This window comes from Symphodus melops (genome assembly GCF_947650265.1).
Source record: "Symphodus melops genome assembly, chromosome: 17".
NCBI classification, from domain to species: Eukaryota; Metazoa; Chordata; class Actinopteri; order Labriformes; family Labridae; genus Symphodus; species Symphodus melops.
The window spans coordinates 20,734,544-20,751,775 of NC_136707.1; the positions used below are offsets into that span (position 1 = coordinate 20,734,544).

The 17,232-nt window shown below is 43.9% G+C and overlaps 1 protein-coding gene across 4 annotated transcripts in view; it reads left to right on the plus strand.

Annotated features, from left to right (window-relative positions):
- Positions 1-17,232, plus strand: part of cep112 (centrosomal protein 112) — a 104,331-nt gene that overhangs the window by 46,360 nt on the left and 40,739 nt on the right. For 3 of the 4 annotated variants that reach the window (XM_079365695.1, XM_079365697.1, XM_079365696.1), the window contains 2 exons: positions 2,344-2,526; positions 9,823-10,053. In XM_079365695.1, the coding sequence (XP_079221821.1) occupies positions 2,344-2,526; positions 9,823-10,053 (414 nt within the window). Of the gene's footprint in view, positions 1-2,343; positions 2,527-9,822; positions 10,054-11,077; positions 11,169-17,232 lie in introns of those variants that run through there. The other variant, XM_079365698.1, reaches the window with a different exon arrangement.

Below are 17,232 nucleotides of genomic sequence, written 5' to 3' on the forward strand. Positions count from 1 at the left end.
CAGTGAAGAAGAAAGGGTTTGTCTCTCCCTCCTCTTTCACACTCACCCCTGCTGAGAGCATTCAGGGCTTCTGTTCTGCTCTCCTTCACACCCTCCTCCTCCTCACACATTTCAGATTTTCTCCTCCCTGGGGCTGAACGGAGCCCATTACCTCACTGTCCTGTCTCAATGCCAGCAACGCACACAAGGCACAGCCATGTCAGCAGAGGCTGACAGGAGTCGTGCTGTGCAGTAACACCCGACCCACTCTGCATTTTGTGGCACCAAGCTGTGCTCTAACCGACTCAGCCTTCTCGCACAACCGCCACGCCGGCCCCTTTAAGAACCGCAGCACCCAGCATCCTCCGCTTCACGCTGGCGCTACGTGATGTCACAATCAGGCTCCTTGCTGGGTCCGCTCTCTGTCATCTCCTCACCGTCTTCTTCTTTAGCAGTTTACTCACAATGGATCTATCATGCCCTTTTTTTTTTCTCGATCTGGTTTCACGTCAGATCCCCTCGTTTCTCCAAAACTCCCACGGCCTGAGACTCTTAACTGGAGCGCACAGTAAGACACGATGTCCTCCCCCACTTTCTGTTACCGCATGTCCTTCTTGGAGTTCTCGGTAGCAATTTCCATCTCTAACTTGAGCTGCTGTTTGACTCCGACTATCCCTGTAGGACAACGTATTGTGACCCTGGATCTCATTTCCATCTCGTGTGTCCTTGAAGGGAAAATGAAGGTAGTGCAAACTTGTGTCTTTGTTGTGGAATTCACATCATCAGCTCACTGGTGGCAACATGTGGGAGATGTCGCCCACACTGTGCATAGAGTTTTTAAAAAGTGATGTTCTCTTAAGTGCTCAAGTAACGGCATGTGTGATATCCTAACAGAGACCTGTTTGTGATTTGTGAAAGACGAACAACATTTTTATCATGCTTAAAAATTCCTCCCATTGGCCTTTTTTAGAGGGCATTGAGCAAAGAGCTCCCAAAAGCTCAAGGGTTATTTCTTGGCGGCTAAAACGAAGTGTCTATTGTGGCCTTCCTCCTGGGGCTAGGGACGGAATCCGGCTTCCTGTAGATAGTCCCTCATTCATCACCTGCTCTGAATAGCATGCAATGACTGAAGATAGGCCGACGGATAGAGAGGCACCGGGCATACAGGCTCTGGATCTCCGCTTCCCTGGCCAGGTAGGGTGCCGTCAAGCACAATGTGCTGGGGATTAGCTTCAAAGCAGGGAGGCAAATGGGCCCCAGGCCCCTGCAATCCTTTCATGGCACCGGCTGAGGCTTCGCTGCAGGATGGTGTGGGGGTCACTGGTCCCCCCGCCATGGGGGAGTGAGAACGGAACAGAGCCTGGGAAAGGCTGGGAGCTCGGCTGGCAAGGCTCACCTCTCAGCAGGTGACTCTGCACACAGTCGTGCTGCAGTCCAGACCTGCTTCTGTTGACAGGATGATTAAGCCTTGAAAAATGAGGCCTTTGTGTTCCATTAAAAATGTTTTTTTTTTTTTTTTTTTTTTTTTTTTTTTAGATGGTTGTTAATGCACTAAGAGTGAATTCTACTGTATATGTTTAATGTACCCAAGCCTTTTCGGGGATAGGTCTTTGCTTAACTCTGCTTTCAGATATCCTTCATTTGCAACATAAACCCCAATTATAGCAGCATGGTAATAGCTACTTTAAGCATAATCCAATTAGTTGTAGTATTGATTATTAAGCAGAGTGAATGGAATTGAAAATGGTTGAATTAATCCTCAGGATAAACTAGCAGGTAAAAACAGTGTCAAGAATGTTGAGCATCTTCTCCTTCCTTCAACTTCTTTCCTCTTTCTTTGACTCCTCCATTTCTGTCCGTTCTGTTTATTATGGTCATCATATTCACCGCCTAAGCCGATTTTCACATGCTGTCAGGCTCATAGCATGGGGCGTTGGGTTGTTTCTGCAGCCAGATGGCTAACCCCTACCAGCTCCGTGCTGAGCCCAAACTAACTGCTCTTTTATATGCCGATTACAGAGTAGGGCGAGGGGGACAGATTTAGAGAGAGAGAGAGAGAGGAGTGGGACGTTGAGGGCCGGTCCGTACAATTTGCAACAGAGGTGGGAGGGCGAGGGGAGCAAGCGAGATGTAAACACATCACAACATGTCGACCTCAACGTGAGGAGGCAGAGAAACTTTTCTCGCTTTCCCCACCTTCTCTGCGATTTCACCAAATTTCTTGGGTGTTCTAGGTGGAGACAAGGGGTGAAAGCAATAGGACGAAAAGGGAGGATGAATGGATGGACAAGTTGTCATGACGACAGGGTTGCTCTGAGTGTGTGTTGGCTGATGAAGTCTCTCTTTGCCTGCTTGTCCAATCAGATGGCTGAGCAGCGCATGCAGCACGAGCAGGAGAGGACGCGGCTACAGCAGCAGCACGGCGCGGAAAAGGACAGCCTGGTCCAGGAGCGCCAGCGGGAGGTGAGCAGCCTTGAGAGGCAGGCCAGGGCCGCCCTGCAGCAGCACCAGCAGCACACCCAGGAGTGGAGGAAGCGCGATGCCCAGGTAGGGGGTCTCCACTGATCCACGTCTGCACACACATGCTGACCCACCGCTCTCCCGTGGACAACCATTTTGTTTTTTGCCCATTAACGTTTCCTTGGGTTTCAAAAGCACAGCGGGAAGACACTTCTTCACTTGAACAATAACTGATATTGATATTGGTTGGGAAGGATTTTAATGAAGTACTGCATTTTCAGCACGAGTGCACGGAAGCATTTGGATTTTGCTTTTTGAAGAGAAAAAAACTTTAGTTTCGTAAAATCAACGAAGCCAGTAATAGAAAGTTGTCTTTTGGGTTTTTTTTTTTACAAGAAAATACGAAACTCACAAAAAACCTCACACTTTCCCAACTTAATGTTCCAACTGATTTTTTTGATGTATTTTTTTTTACCGCTGCAGGGTTTTGTGATAAAAGTGAAAAGACTCGTAATGCAGAAACCACGGGTAGCCAGATGAAGGAGAAGAAATTCGCTCAATTGAGCGGCAAGCTTTTATTCCAACATGCTGGCTCGAATTTGTCTTTAATTTTCCGCTGTACGGTTGTGGACCAGCGTCAAGCGCCCTGTACTCCCAGCAAAGTGAATCACTGCAGGTAGCCATCTCCCTCCGGAAAGCGCTGGTTACTCTCTTATTGCAGCATTGGCAGACACAATGAGTCTTTGACATTTTGGGACTATATTAACGGACTCATCTGACACTGAGAGGCGATTCTGTTTGAATTTAGCCAAACCAGCAGCAGGTCTTCATCTCAAGCCCCACGCTCTGTCTTCGCCTCTCTCCATCCTGGGCTAGCTTGGAGCTCTGTGGGAAGCCATTGGACAAACCAGACCCCAACTGGGGTAGTGTTTGACTCCTCAGGCTTCCTGATGCAATGGACAGATTCAGCATGCAGAGATTAACTTTGTTGACCGTTAGCTGGAGATGGGATTCGTTGGATCTGTATTGTTTTTGTGGACAAAATGTGCGTACACTGATTTTATGCACACATGGTGTCAGGCTCCGATAAGTTGGGAAGTAATCATGCTTTTTATTTTTTTTCCTCAGGGTTAGATTTTAGACGTTAACAAGGCAGCTGGACAAAACGCAGCTGGTGGTGCTCAAAATTCGCCCTGGAGTGATGCTAGCTCGAGTCATTTGTCATCCATAACTTCTGTGAGGGAATCATTTTATAGACCTCTAGAAATAATCTAAAACCACCATAGCTGTACTTAATTTAACTGGATGTCTTGCATTCCAGCTGTCTCAAAAGCATAAAGTTGTATATCATGAAAGACACGTTTTTTTTCTTCTCATTGCCTCCCAAATGTTCTCTTGTCTAATATTTGGGGGGAATGCCGTTCACAGCTCTGATAGCACCGGCTTTTTTTTTTTTTTTTTTGAGATGCCGTCACAACAGGACATCTCAGCTGATAACACGCCGTCGTGCTCGTGTCAAAGTGACGCATAGTTTGACAAATTTAGGATCTCGGGAGGTGACAGAAAACAAACTTCCCCGGTACTCATCTCATACGCTCAGCTTGCTCATGCAGCAGTTTGAGTGCAGATCAGACGTCTGCCTGTTGTCAGATGTTCAAGCAGCAGCAATCCACATCTTTTCACTCAGGCCTTGGAAAGATAGAGGACAGGATTGTGAGGTCTGAGAAACTGGGTAGGATGTGAGCCTGCTTGACTCCCTGTGAGCGTGCTGTTCCACGGAGGCGCTGTTAAAGTGACAAGACGCTGACACACCAGCAGCAGATATGTATTAAACATGAGACTTTTTTACATTTTGCAGAGCCACTTATTATTAAACACTTTTGCTATACCAAAGTTGTTTACCCCTGGAGAACTTGTACTGCACCGTTGATAGCTGTGTGGCTTTCTCTGACAGCCTTTCTGGACACATAACACAGGGCTGTTGAAGTTCTGAAAATTTGAATAGATTCAAAATAAAAAAAACAGCAATTTCTCAATACAGTAAACACATGTGAGCACATCCTACGGCGTCTTCCATCCTTTCATTTCTCTTCTGCTTCCCGGGGTCTCAGGACTTTTCCAAGCCCATCAAACAACATATTTTAGGTTGGTAACTGGAGGGTTGCCGGTTCAAGTCCCGATGCCGACCAAAATATGGAAATTTAGCTGGAGAGGTGCCAGACCACTTTTTGAGCACTGCAGAGGTGCTCTTGAGCAAGGCACTAAAACCCCTGCAGCTCAGGGGGTGCTTCCAGTGGGGGCAGCCGCCTCACTCTGACATCTCTCCATTAATGCATGTCCACAGGTCCTGCTTGTGCACGTGTGTGATTCAGGCCTGTGTGTGTGAGAAGCATTAATAAAGTGTATAAAATAAAACGTAAGGGTCAGTAGGACAGTGATATCCTCATCGAGTGGCGTGACGGTAACAGAAAACTCAGTAGCCTGCTGCAGTGATTGAACTCAGGCCTCATTATCTCTGCCTCTCTCCTGCTCACACGTTCTCTCAGTCTTCCTGGAATCAGTGGAAGGACTTTCACAGTGAGGAAGTTGGCGAAGGTGACAGCAAACGTCAGTCATCCACTCACAGTATGAGTCACACCCACTCATCCCCTTGATGCGGTGGGACAATCACTCCTGTGCTGTGCTTGAGAAGGAGTGCCAATGAGTCGTGTCGGCGTGTGGAGGGAAGAGCTGAAATAAAACACACTCAGGTACACACTGTCCTCATCCTGATGGAGTTTGTTTTCTTAGAAACTCCGGCTCCTCCCAGCACGTAGCTGCATGCATCCTTCTTTACATTTCAAACCACCTTGCCCACATCACAATGTCTCAAATGAAATAATTAAAGTTCAGATGTTGAGTTTCAGGTCTGGTGTGTAGTCAGCATCTCACCAACTGAGGATGAACGCGCTCTTTCCATCCTTTTGGATCTGAATTTTCTCATATTTTAAAAGAATAAACAGTTTTTTTAACTGGAAGGAAGTTTCACTTTTCCATCCAGGATGATGAAATGTTGGTAAAACATGTTCGCCCGCAGCTAGATCAGTGTTGCGCTGTTAGCTGATCAATGCCCCCCAGAGGATGAAGCACTTCAGTAGACATCAGTGTACCCTCTTAACAAACACAAATCCTGATGTTGTGGACTTTCTTTATGGCTTCGTCTCCTATGATTTTCTGCAATGATAAACCTTCATTCCTGTGCACATCCAGAGATGCATCGACAGTCATACAAGGAGAAAAGTTTTTCTCTCTCGCACCACGATTGAAACCTGCCAATTATCTCTTGTATTTATTTATTTTTTTTACATACTCAGTTTTTTTTGTGAGGCAGCTCAATATTTAAACTTTAGCAAGAGTTTGACTTAAAAAAACTAGGGCCAGCATTATAAATTAATCGAAGCCTTGTTTTATTTTTCTTTCTGATGCAAACAAACAACAGAATCGTTTGTTCTTTGCAAAAGCCATCTCTCTTTCTTTTCTTTTCTTTTTCTTCTTCCGGCTCCTCCTCAAAGCTCATTTAACGGGTATTATTTTCCTGAATAATTATGCTTTTTTTTTTTTTTACGTACGTACATGCCATCTGGACTTCAAACAGCATGGGAGAGAGCAGGAGCCTTGTGAGGTCTTTCTTCTGGGCCGTGCTGGACTAAATAATGATGCTGTCAATTTTTCAAAGCATTTCTATCCCGACGTACGTGATTCTGATGAGTCAAATGAAGAGGGTGATGACAGATTAAGTCAAAGAGGATGTCTGATGAAGAGGACACGGCGGACAGCTAGAACAGTGCTCACATTGATCGGCCCGGTGCTTGTGTGTTGTCATTTACCAAATGATTGGTCCCTGACATCTGAGTATTGTCAAGTGGATCATTGTCTTGTTACTCTGTTATTTTCTGTAGCAGACGAGTATCCCGCTGAGCTGGCATGTCACTGCATTCTGTGATTCTCTAAATGATTTCATCACGATTTCAGTATACGCCTGAGCATTTCTGGACCAGCCCAGATTTTCTCTTCATTCAGGAGCATTGATCACAAGCAGAGTTTCACTGATGATTGATTCTCTGTGATGTTCTGCGTAATACAGCTCCCTTTCAAACTATGAGGCTATTTAGTATGTGCATACATCACATCAGGCTTTGCACATGAAGAGTCATGTGGCTGACAACAGTTAGACATTTGTAAGTCCGACCTGCATCGTCTTTGCTTAGTTTCCTCTCCTGAAGCATACGTATTCCATACACCACATATTCATCTTAACACTAATATAATATTCATTGATTCCTTTTCAGGTGAAAACTGTCAGAATAATTTACTGCTTAGTATCCTTTATGTTGCTAAGACTCTTAGAGCATTGATCAAATGATGAATTGAGGACTCTCTCGCAGTGTTGTTACAGAGAAACAGTTTTAATCGTAAATTGATTCTCATTCAAATCGAGACCCCCCAAGAGTCAAAATAGAATCCAATCTTCAGACACCAGGAAGATTTCCCGCCCTACCCCACAGTCATGTACAGCTGTACATTTATTTCCTGTGTAAGTGGAAGCAGGACAAGTACTCTGTGCTAAGCTAGCTTAGCTTAGCACAGAGACTTAAAGCAGGGGGAAAGAGCTAACCTGGCTCTGTCCGAACATCTCCTGCCAAAGCGCACTCATTGCCACTTTAATCATAGTTTGCTAAATCAATGGACACACTGAGCTCCCTTTTTAACTCTCCTGGTAAAGATTTATATCCAACAGAGCTAAAAATAAAATAAATAAAAAAGATCCCACCTGTTATGCTAATGCTAGCTATTGACTCACACGTATTCATTCAAGTGTACAGTAACTAATGAGATGAATTCAAACTGTGTTCCATCGAGGTGTGCCTGTGAGCCATGTCATTAAGCCAGCATGAATAATACCATGGCGCTGGCACTGCCACTGTGGAATACAGCTTTTATAATTCCCGTTAGTTGCACCTATGTTTGCCAAGTCATAACAACTTCCTGTTCTTAGTAATGACGTCTTCACTTTCTTGGTACAGCATTCACTTGTTCATATCTGGCAGTGATCCACAAACATTTTCCCAAAGCAGCAAAACTTGACTTATGTTTGAAACATTTGGAACTGATGGTTATTCATTTTTAATCTGTTCTGTTTCATCATGTGGATCAAAAAAAACAAAAAAAAACAAAGCAGAGATCATTCTACTTATGTTAATGAAAACACAATTATTTTCCTTTACATAACAAATTCTCCTTTATCACAGGCAGCTTCACAAAGTGTGGACCATAGTCTTCTTTATTTCCAGCACATCCTGGCTGTTTAGAACTCATCAGTCATGCATGCAATTGTTCTTTATAAAAAAAAGCATATTAACTATGGCTCCCATCTGCATGTGTTCACTCGTTTGGATGTGCGCCATTAACCAGCATTCCATCTTTTCCTCTTCTTACTTCAGTTCGTCTGCCGCTCTTTTGTCTTCATAACTGACACTATTAGACTCGGTACATTTCACAAGACACCCTCCTATTGTGACCAGGAGCTGCTTCGTCACAAAGCTCCACATCAGCATGCTAAAACGTGGACGCGGCTGTGCTCGCTCACTTCCAAAGGAAACATGCTCTTTTGGCCTCCTCCACTTTCTGAAGTGTCATCACGAATGCCTCTGTTCTGGCAGATTAAACTCTAACTTATTAAAAGATTTTTTTTTTCTCCCTCTTTTTAGAGGACGAATCGGCCACATTTGTTAAAGAGAGAATTATACATTAAAGACTCTTCAGGGCTCAGATCTAATAGCTGGTTGCCCTTGAAAGCAGAGGCAAAGCAATGAGACTGGTCATTTGAAGAGACAGGGGACGTGAAGATGGAGGATCGCTCCTGCTTGTTTCTCACCTCTTAGTCTATAAATGTGTTGCATGCCATTGTGCGGGTATGCGTACGACCACGTGTGGCTCTTTGTATGTATGTGCGTGCAGAAGCTGATCCGTCTGTATGTGCCAGTGTCGGGACTGGAGGAGGAGCGAAGAGGAGGGGGAGTGTAACGCGGAGCCACAGCATCTGCCTGTTTTTGTGACATCCCTTTGAAGTCTCTTTGATTCTCCCCAGTGCCCGCTAAAAAAGACTTCAGACACTTTCTGTCTGATTGCCTTAACATGGCGTTGTCCTGGGATGCCCATGCTTTTGAGGAGAGGGGGAGGGGGGGGGGGGCATGAGGCAGAACACCAAGTTCAAACCAAAGTACGAAATAAACCAAGTAAACCAAAGAGAGTAATGAGGATGTGCAATAGCTGGGGAATAAGTGCAATATAGGTAAGAAAGTGTGAAACTCTGCAGTGCAAACACAGAGGCACCTACAATGCTTTTTGATCATTGCTTTTCATAAATATAGGGAAAAGATCATATTATACTGAGTAATGTTGTATGTGTAGTATATATCATAAATACAAAGTATGACCTCGCAGCTGACCTCTTAGTCAGAAAAAGGTCAAATTTAAGATCATTCTTGAAGTTTTGAAGTAACGGTCTTAATCACTCCAGCTCCGAAAGCAGAAAGCTTCTCCTCTCCTTCTGACATTGCCCAAACTCTGGAGATTTAGTTTGCATGCACATTGTCAGACCAGTCTTATTTTCTGGTGTGTCAGAGGCCGTGGGCTTGTGCTTATTAGCATTCCTACTATATGCTGTTGACTCTCACTGGCAGCTCTATTAAAGCTCTCTGCTGGGCAACGTCGAGGCTGAGCCGGTTCAAAAAGAGAGAGAGGTCAAATGAAAGGTCATGTCATCACAGCAGCCTCCACACAAGCCCAGAGGACAACCGACGCTTTGAAGCCTGTTTTAGAAACTTTCACATGTTTAGTTTAACTGTAAAGGAACTCATTCACACATAGATACTGTAACTCAGTCGCCCTCTTCTCAGATCGTCAGTGAACGCTTTAGATTTCCTCTCATCTCTCAGTGAGGAGATACCAAGTAGGGATGTTATCTACACATAATTTATTTCTGTATTTTGACCTTATCCTTTCTGAATAGTTGTGCTTACAGTTTATTTTACATAAAGCTTGCTCAGCTTGTGGTGATACAGAAATATGTGAGGAGAGATATGGGAGATTGTTATGAAACATATTTTAATTTGTGAGTTAAATTTAAATAATAGCAAACAAAAATCTAGAGAAAAAACAAAAAGTTATGCTGAAATGATCCCATAAGTGGACTTGACTCCTGGAAAGTTATCTAACATATAAAAGTGTACCAGTTAGGGCGACCTCCTTTTTCCCATCTCAATGCCACATTACATCTGCAGGACAAACATTAACATCACTCACCCTAATCCTGCGCACATATCTCCATTTGTCTCTTTTCAGGCGATTGCAGATCTGGAAGCCCAGTTATCAAGTCTACACGATGAGTTTCAGTGCGTCCATGTACAGCATAAGCAACAGTTGGCTGAGATGGCGTTACTCCGCGAGGAGGAAAAACAAAAAGCATTTCTGGACAAGGAGGCGTCTCTGGACCGGCTGCGTTCTGACATGGAGCGCATTCGCAGCGACCTTGAGAGAAGCCACCAGCAGGAGAGGGACGCCGCACAGGAGAAGGTGGGTGACGAGTAGGAGGGCAAACAAGAGAAATGGATGCTTTCCAAAAGGATGCAGTCTCCAGAAGTCAAGTTACATAAATGTATTTTCCTATTTTGATAGCTTAGAAAAGTCACACCTTTGTCTTTTCTCTATCAGAAACACAAAAACGGGACTCGTATGTGTTATTCTGACACAATTCAGGTTCTTGATCAAGGACTTGCTCCAATGTGGCCTGCAGACGTAGGGCCTAAACTTTGACCTGTGTGTCTGTACAACAAGCTGTACCTGCTGAAGCCTGTAGTACAAGTACATCTCAATGTCTCCACATTCAAGATGAGATTTAACCTATGCATCAATCATCTTAGACACCCCAACAGAGCCGAGCCCTTTTTTTTATTCTCTGTAGTAAAATCAATGCAAGTAAACCTCTAACAATCTCCAGATCTGCCCTTTTGAGATTCACACACTAAGGAGATTGGAGTTAAGGGTAGGTCAAAGAGGGGAAACCACAGCTTTGAGTTTTGGTATCTTAGTGAACCAGGAAGTACTTCAATTAGAAGCTCTAAGGGTCTCTCTCTCTTTCTGTTTCTTTGTGTCTCATATTCGCTCCCCTCACCTCTGAAGAAACTGGACCCACAGCTGGGAAATCACCCATAATCTTATGCTGCTCTAGCAGGAAGCTGACCTAAGGTGGTGTTGATCAGAACCTAATCCTTCTGCAGGACCCATCAAAGAGAGCATTTTTCATTAGACACCATCTTGCGCCAGCTGCACAGCATTAGCCCCGGAATGCAGGGACCTCCAAAGAACCCAGGCGGCCATTTTGGCTCCATATGGCACACAGAACCAGGGGTACTGAGGGGGGGAGAGATCCGAGGGAAAGAGTGTGTGCTTATTACAGGGTAATCCTCATTTGAAGAAATCATGCTGTTTCCTATCAGTCACTTTTTCTCTCTCTCTTTAGATGTGTGACGGCTGTTTTGCAGCTAAAAGTCATTTTATCTTTTTGGCAGACTTTAATTCCCTCTTTTTCTGTACACAGGGGAAAAATGGCCCACAGTTGTCGTGGAATCTGGAGTAGATTCAAAGCAGTGAGGCTGAATGTTGAACTTCAACTGATAACACTAAAAGCGATGTGCTAGTTTCACTTTTTATGAAAGAGATTAATGATTTCTTGGTCCTTTTTTTGTCAGCTAAAAGTACATGCTTCTAAAAAAAAAAAAACCTCACCAAAGGTTGAACATCTTTTTTTTAACTTTGTAATCTGTCTCCAAGTTTGACTTGAGAGTGGGCAGGGGAAAGTTTCACTATCTCATTTTGCCCTGTCCCCCACACACACACATGGTATTGAAGTCAGCCAGCTCTCAGATCCATATTGACTCGTCCACCCTGTTTTGTAAGCTGAAAATTTCTCATTCTTTTGATGCAAACAGAAATGCTGTCCTCTGCAGTCCACCATGCTCTTGAAAGCAGAGCCCGGGCAGAGCAGCTTTTCCTTTTTTTTTTTTTTTTTTGAACACATCTTCCAGATCCTGGAAAAAAGGCCAGAGAAATCCATTAAATCCATGAATGGATTCCCATCAAAGACACATGCGTTTAAGGGAGAGACAGAGAGGGATACAGGGGGATGGGGGTGATGTTTTGGCTGTAGACAGTGGAAGCTGTTGGAATGAAATAATGAGAAACAGAATATCATAGGAGATAAGATCAGACGTTAAGATTGTTCCATACATTTGAGCTGCATCAAAAGAAAGGAGAAGGGATGGAGGTGGGCACAGTAGAAAGTGTGTGAGGTGGGGTGTTTTAGTCCGGCTGCTATTGAAGTTTATCTTTGTGTGTGTGTGTTTGTGTGTGTGTGCGTGTGTGCGCGCGCGCCTCTGTTCACTGGTAAAGCTGAACACACACACACAACCCCAGACCTCACAATCTCCATTCTCCACTGAGGGGCCTGTGAAGCTGCCTCTGTGCCAGATAAAGACGCCTCATCTCTGGGCTACAGTGAGCGTGTTTCCTGCCTCTCACCCACACCACATCCTTATCAAACTTTCTTCTTCTTCTCCGCACCTCCACCTCCATCCTTCTCTCTCCGCCTTTCTTCATGCCCCCATCTCATACCCAGCACCAAGCCAACCAGCCGCCATGCTGTGGCACAGCCCAGAACGTTGGGGCCCTCTTTTATGTGGGCGGCTGGGCTTTGAGGAAGTGTGGGAACAAGGAGTCTTACCACACATGCACATAATGCACAGGTCTCTGTATGACCAGCAGGATGCAGACACGGGTCATATTTAAAATATGTGCATGATGAGTTATATCTGCATAAGTGGACAGTTTAGAACATTGATAAAAGGTCTTCTATATTCCTTCCCTGCTTGTCAATACTTCTGAGATACAAATTAACAAAACATCAGATTCCTTGAGTTTGATAAGAAATGAAAAACGTCTGAAACCTTGAATTTATAATTTCTCTTCGTCTGAAAAAGGGCGGGTTTTTGCCTAGGAAGGAAAACACACTGATATGGCCTTGAAGTGTTTTCATATTGGACATGTACTGCATGTATTGCCATTTTTAGGGCACATATTGTCTACACATTTGTGTATTTAGGCCCTTTACAATGCTTTGGGAAATTAGTCTAAAAGGAAAGAAAGTGTGTGTGTGTGTGTGTGTGTGTGTGTGTGTGTGTGTGTGCATACGTGCGTGTGTGTGTGTGTGTGTGTGCATACGTGCGTGTGTGTGTGTGTGTTTGTGAATATTTGTAGTACTTCCCTGTGTGTGCATGTGTGTATGTTAACGCCCACTTTTGCTTCAGATGAAAGGCACAGGGAACTTCATCAAACACTAACCAAGTGTGACAAAACCACCTGGAGGCAAATATCAGCCAGTGAGAAAGCAGCGTTTTGGCATGCAACAGCCAATCCCTGCTCCCCGTGTCAGAGCACCAGTATCCCTCTGGCCATGCCCCATGTGACTACCTTGACATGAAAGGAGCGACTTGCTTACTCTTCTCACACACACACACACACACACACACACACACACACACACACACACAGGTATGAAGGCATCTGTCTTACAATAAGTCTTTTTTTTGTCCCACAGGTGGTTTAAGAAGGAAGACTATGCTCATCCAAAACACTGAGAGTTTCCTTCTATGGCCATTGGGTTGTCTCAGAGAGAGTAGGAGTGCTTTAACTGGAAATGTAGCTTTCTTTGACTTGTCATAACATGACACGGCAGGTGTAAAGGGCTGACAGATGGCATCACAAAGTTTCTGAACAATTATTGCAAATAGTTTCATTTGAAAAAAGTAATTCCCACATTGGCTCAAATGTGTCTGTCAGTAACATTTACATGTTTTCTGATATCTACTGACCATTACTGTAGACCTAATCCCTTGCATTCAGACGTTTCACCTTCACCTGGATTTCTTTTTGTGGGTTTTTTGTGATCATTTGTCAGAACAGTGAGAAACAGTTATGATCAGTTGTGCAGCTGGAGAAAAGCACTGCTGCTGCAGTTTGGTGCCTCAGCGAGGGCACTGAGTTCAAACCCTCCGTTCAGTCGTCTGGCAAAGAAAAACGATTTGTGTATAACTGGTGTTTGTTGTTCTATGCACAAAGCTGACTCTGCAGTCTTTTAATGTGGCCGGAGATGCATCTGCTTTCACACTGCTTTCACGTGTGGACACGATGCGTCTCTGACCCATCCTTAATGTGGTTTAACCGATTGGATCTTAATGTGGCTTCAATGTGCTGTTGTTGCATTCACATCCATATTTGGAGATCTGCTCTTCATAACAGACCACCCAAGACTTATTTGGTACAAAACATGCACACAGCTGATTGTCTCAACTGTCTCTAAACCTACCATTCCAACATGGCGCCAACCCTGCTTGCTTGTTTTGTGGTTCTTTTTCCAAGATGTTCAACCAAGAAAATCTGGCAGCAGATGAAATCATCCAGAACATAATAAAGCATTTGATCAAATCCGATCACACTAGCTTTCATCCTAACCCTCTAACTCTGTGCACCCTCACTGATGTACTGTTCTCTCTCTCAACCAGAAGATGGTGGTACGAGGTTGTTGTCGTTGTTGTCATAGCCACGTCTCGCTCTTCTTTTTTTTTCGCTCTGCTGTCACTGCTGACTTATTAGCTTGGTCCTCTGCCATTTGGAGATACACCAAATCACATTATTCAGTCGGTCATGGATTAGTCGAGGAGGAGAGAAACATAGGCTGAGGGATGATCAAAGAGGGCCCACGTTCACCTCACACTAACACGCTAACCGAGAGACAAAGAGATGAGGGAGGCAGTGCAGAGGATCGCAATTTAGGGGAGAAACAGATCAAGTTTAGGATGTTCTGTGTGGAGTAATCACATTATTCGACCCATGCGTCTGAATTTGATGTTGGTGTGTGATTACATCATAGCAGCAGCACAAACACATACCATACTGTTAGAGGCTGTGTTTTTATATGAACTGCAGTCATCTCTGAGTGTTTTGACAGTGACACCATTTTTGTACTTTACATCTGTGGACTACCAAAACAGATTTTAAAAGAAATGTTTAATAGAAGCTATCAATACAGGGATTTAGTTTTAATGTGAGGTGAATTTCTTCCTAATGTGTTTAACTTGTTTACACATGCACTGCTGAAAATGTGTCAGGACAGACTGCCCCATGTCTCCCCTGTTCACACTCGCACCTTCCCTGTCAGACAAAAGGGAGGACAGTTATATCAATGCTATGTGTTCAAAGACATACAGTGCACAAAGATCACACTGTGGTTGCCCACTGGTCATGTGACATAAACATCATCCCCTCCTGCTCGCTCTCTGCAGATGAATTTTGCCTGTTGCTTTCTTACAGTACATCAGCTCACCCCAACTTCACGCTTAGATTTTACTTTGGGGGCAAGCAGGGAAAACTCCGGATAAAAGTCACGGGGAAAAATTCAGCCGGTTGTGTTCGCACATGCAGCAGCTCGCCCAGATGCATTTCTGGACTTTTGTGCATGCGTGTGAAAGCGCCAGCTGAGTGCAAAAGATTTGCAACATCATGTTAAAGCAGGACTAAACCAGTGTCGAGAAACCAGTAATACTAAGCTTGATTAAAAAAGTTTACAACCCTTAAAAGTCTTAAAACTTTCCTTCAGGCCTGTCTCTGAATCTGCACTCCAAAATAACAGCTGAACTACATACACATGTTGAGTGAATACTGATGGAGGATGAGTCAACAAAAAAAAAGAGTCAAATTACTATTCGCAGGAGTCCCTCTCTTTGGCACAATCCAAAGAAAGAATTGAAGCACACAATATACCTGTATATATAATTTGAGCGTCGACAGTCAGGTCCTTCTCTGAGAGCAGAAACCTTCTTTTGTGTAGCGGCTGAAGCACAAAAGTTTCCTTCTCCTCAACAAAAATGTGTTTGGGAGATGAAGGGCAAAGGCGTTGTTTTTATCGCTAACAGCGTTCAATATCTCTGCCATTCTCAAACAACTAGCTCGCTGCCTTCAGTCTGTGAAAGCCTGCACGTGGGCCATGAGAGTGCATGGCCAGACATTATAGGTAATAGATATTTAGTTCATTGGTTACAGAAACACTTATTACTAACATGCTTCTAAATGGAATTGAAAGCCTTTGGTTATGGTGATTTTTATTGTCTCTTTATGAATGTTTTTGTCCATGGTTCACCCCATATTGCTGTCATCATTGCCCTTAAATTAAAGCTGAACATCTGCACTGAAAGCACACACTAATCATTTCAAATCCACAGTGATGTTGAACAATGCCAAAATAACGAAAATGATGTCACTGTCCACATATCAGGCATGTTATACATGTTTATGTGAATGTTTACACATGCTTAGCCCTATCTGAGCTCCTCGCTTCCTCAGTGCACCATCAGCCCTGCGGGAGAGTGAGAGGGGGAGAGAGAGAGAGAGAGAGTCACCCAGCAGATGAAAGAGTCAAAGTAAAGGCTCTGCCGTCCCAAAACTCACTTTTTGAAGTCCTCCAAGAAGAGGGAGGGAAGCGACACACTTTCTCAATCGCATTAAAACATAGCGTCAGGCAGCTCCCATCTTGTTGCACGCTATAGATTACACTCTGGTTTGAAGTGGAGTTTTAAGTGGGACACCATGATTTTTGGGCTCTGTTTTTTGGGGTTAAGTTTTTAATTCATCTCAGAATTATCCTGCATCAGACACATCAGGCTGACTCATTGATCAAAGTGCAGATGGAGGCATAAAAAAATGGGGAGAGGGTCTACCCAGGCAAACTCGAAAAGACAGAATTTTATCACAGTTTAATTCAAGTTCAATGACCAATCAAAAAGTCTTTCAATCTTCTTCAGAGAAAACACTGTCATAAGAGCTTAGGCGTCATCTTAGTTTAGAGTTCACTATCCTGTAGTTTAAAAGATGCTTTACTGTGCTTTCAAAGTCCATTTCACCTGCTAATGTTAAAGCAACGAATCCTACAAGCAACCCTGTCTATTAAAGGAGCAATATGCAACCAGCACAAAGCAGTATTGCATGTATTTGTGCATCAGTTTGTAATTTCAAAGCAAGAAACTACCTGATAATGAATACCTCATTCTTTTTTCTTTTTTCAATTGCCCGTTTGTCAAAACAGACTCGAGCCAACTTCATTCTTTTCCCTGAGACGTGAGTAAGATGTTAAGACTGATCACACTGATTGTAGTGGATTTAATTGGTTCTCTGATACCAAGAGGCTGGTTCAGATTGTACGTACTGAATACACAATGTTGTGTGTTTGCCTGTGTGTCTGATGTATGTTTATCTGCTTGCGCGTGCTTCCTTGATACATAACGCCTGTATGTGTGTGTGTGTGTTGTGACAGTGACAGTGAGCAGCGTGGATTAAGAGAATCACTACTGACAGGCTGTGATGGCAAACTGTGAAATGAAAATAAAGCCTCTTGTCATTACAGCACCAACTCTCTCTCTCCCACTCGCAGACACACAGGCAGGCACAGCAAGACAGCAATGATTACAGACAAACGAGCAAATAACATCTCCCAGCACTCCTTCGCTGGCAGATTGAACTCAAATTGTTATGAGAGACATGCGTAGTGAACAGAGGATTGTTTTGAATGCTTACAAATACTGCTGCCACTAAAACTGAAGGCGTCGCGCCACAATGGGGGGAAAAGCTTCTCTTTGAAATCAGTTT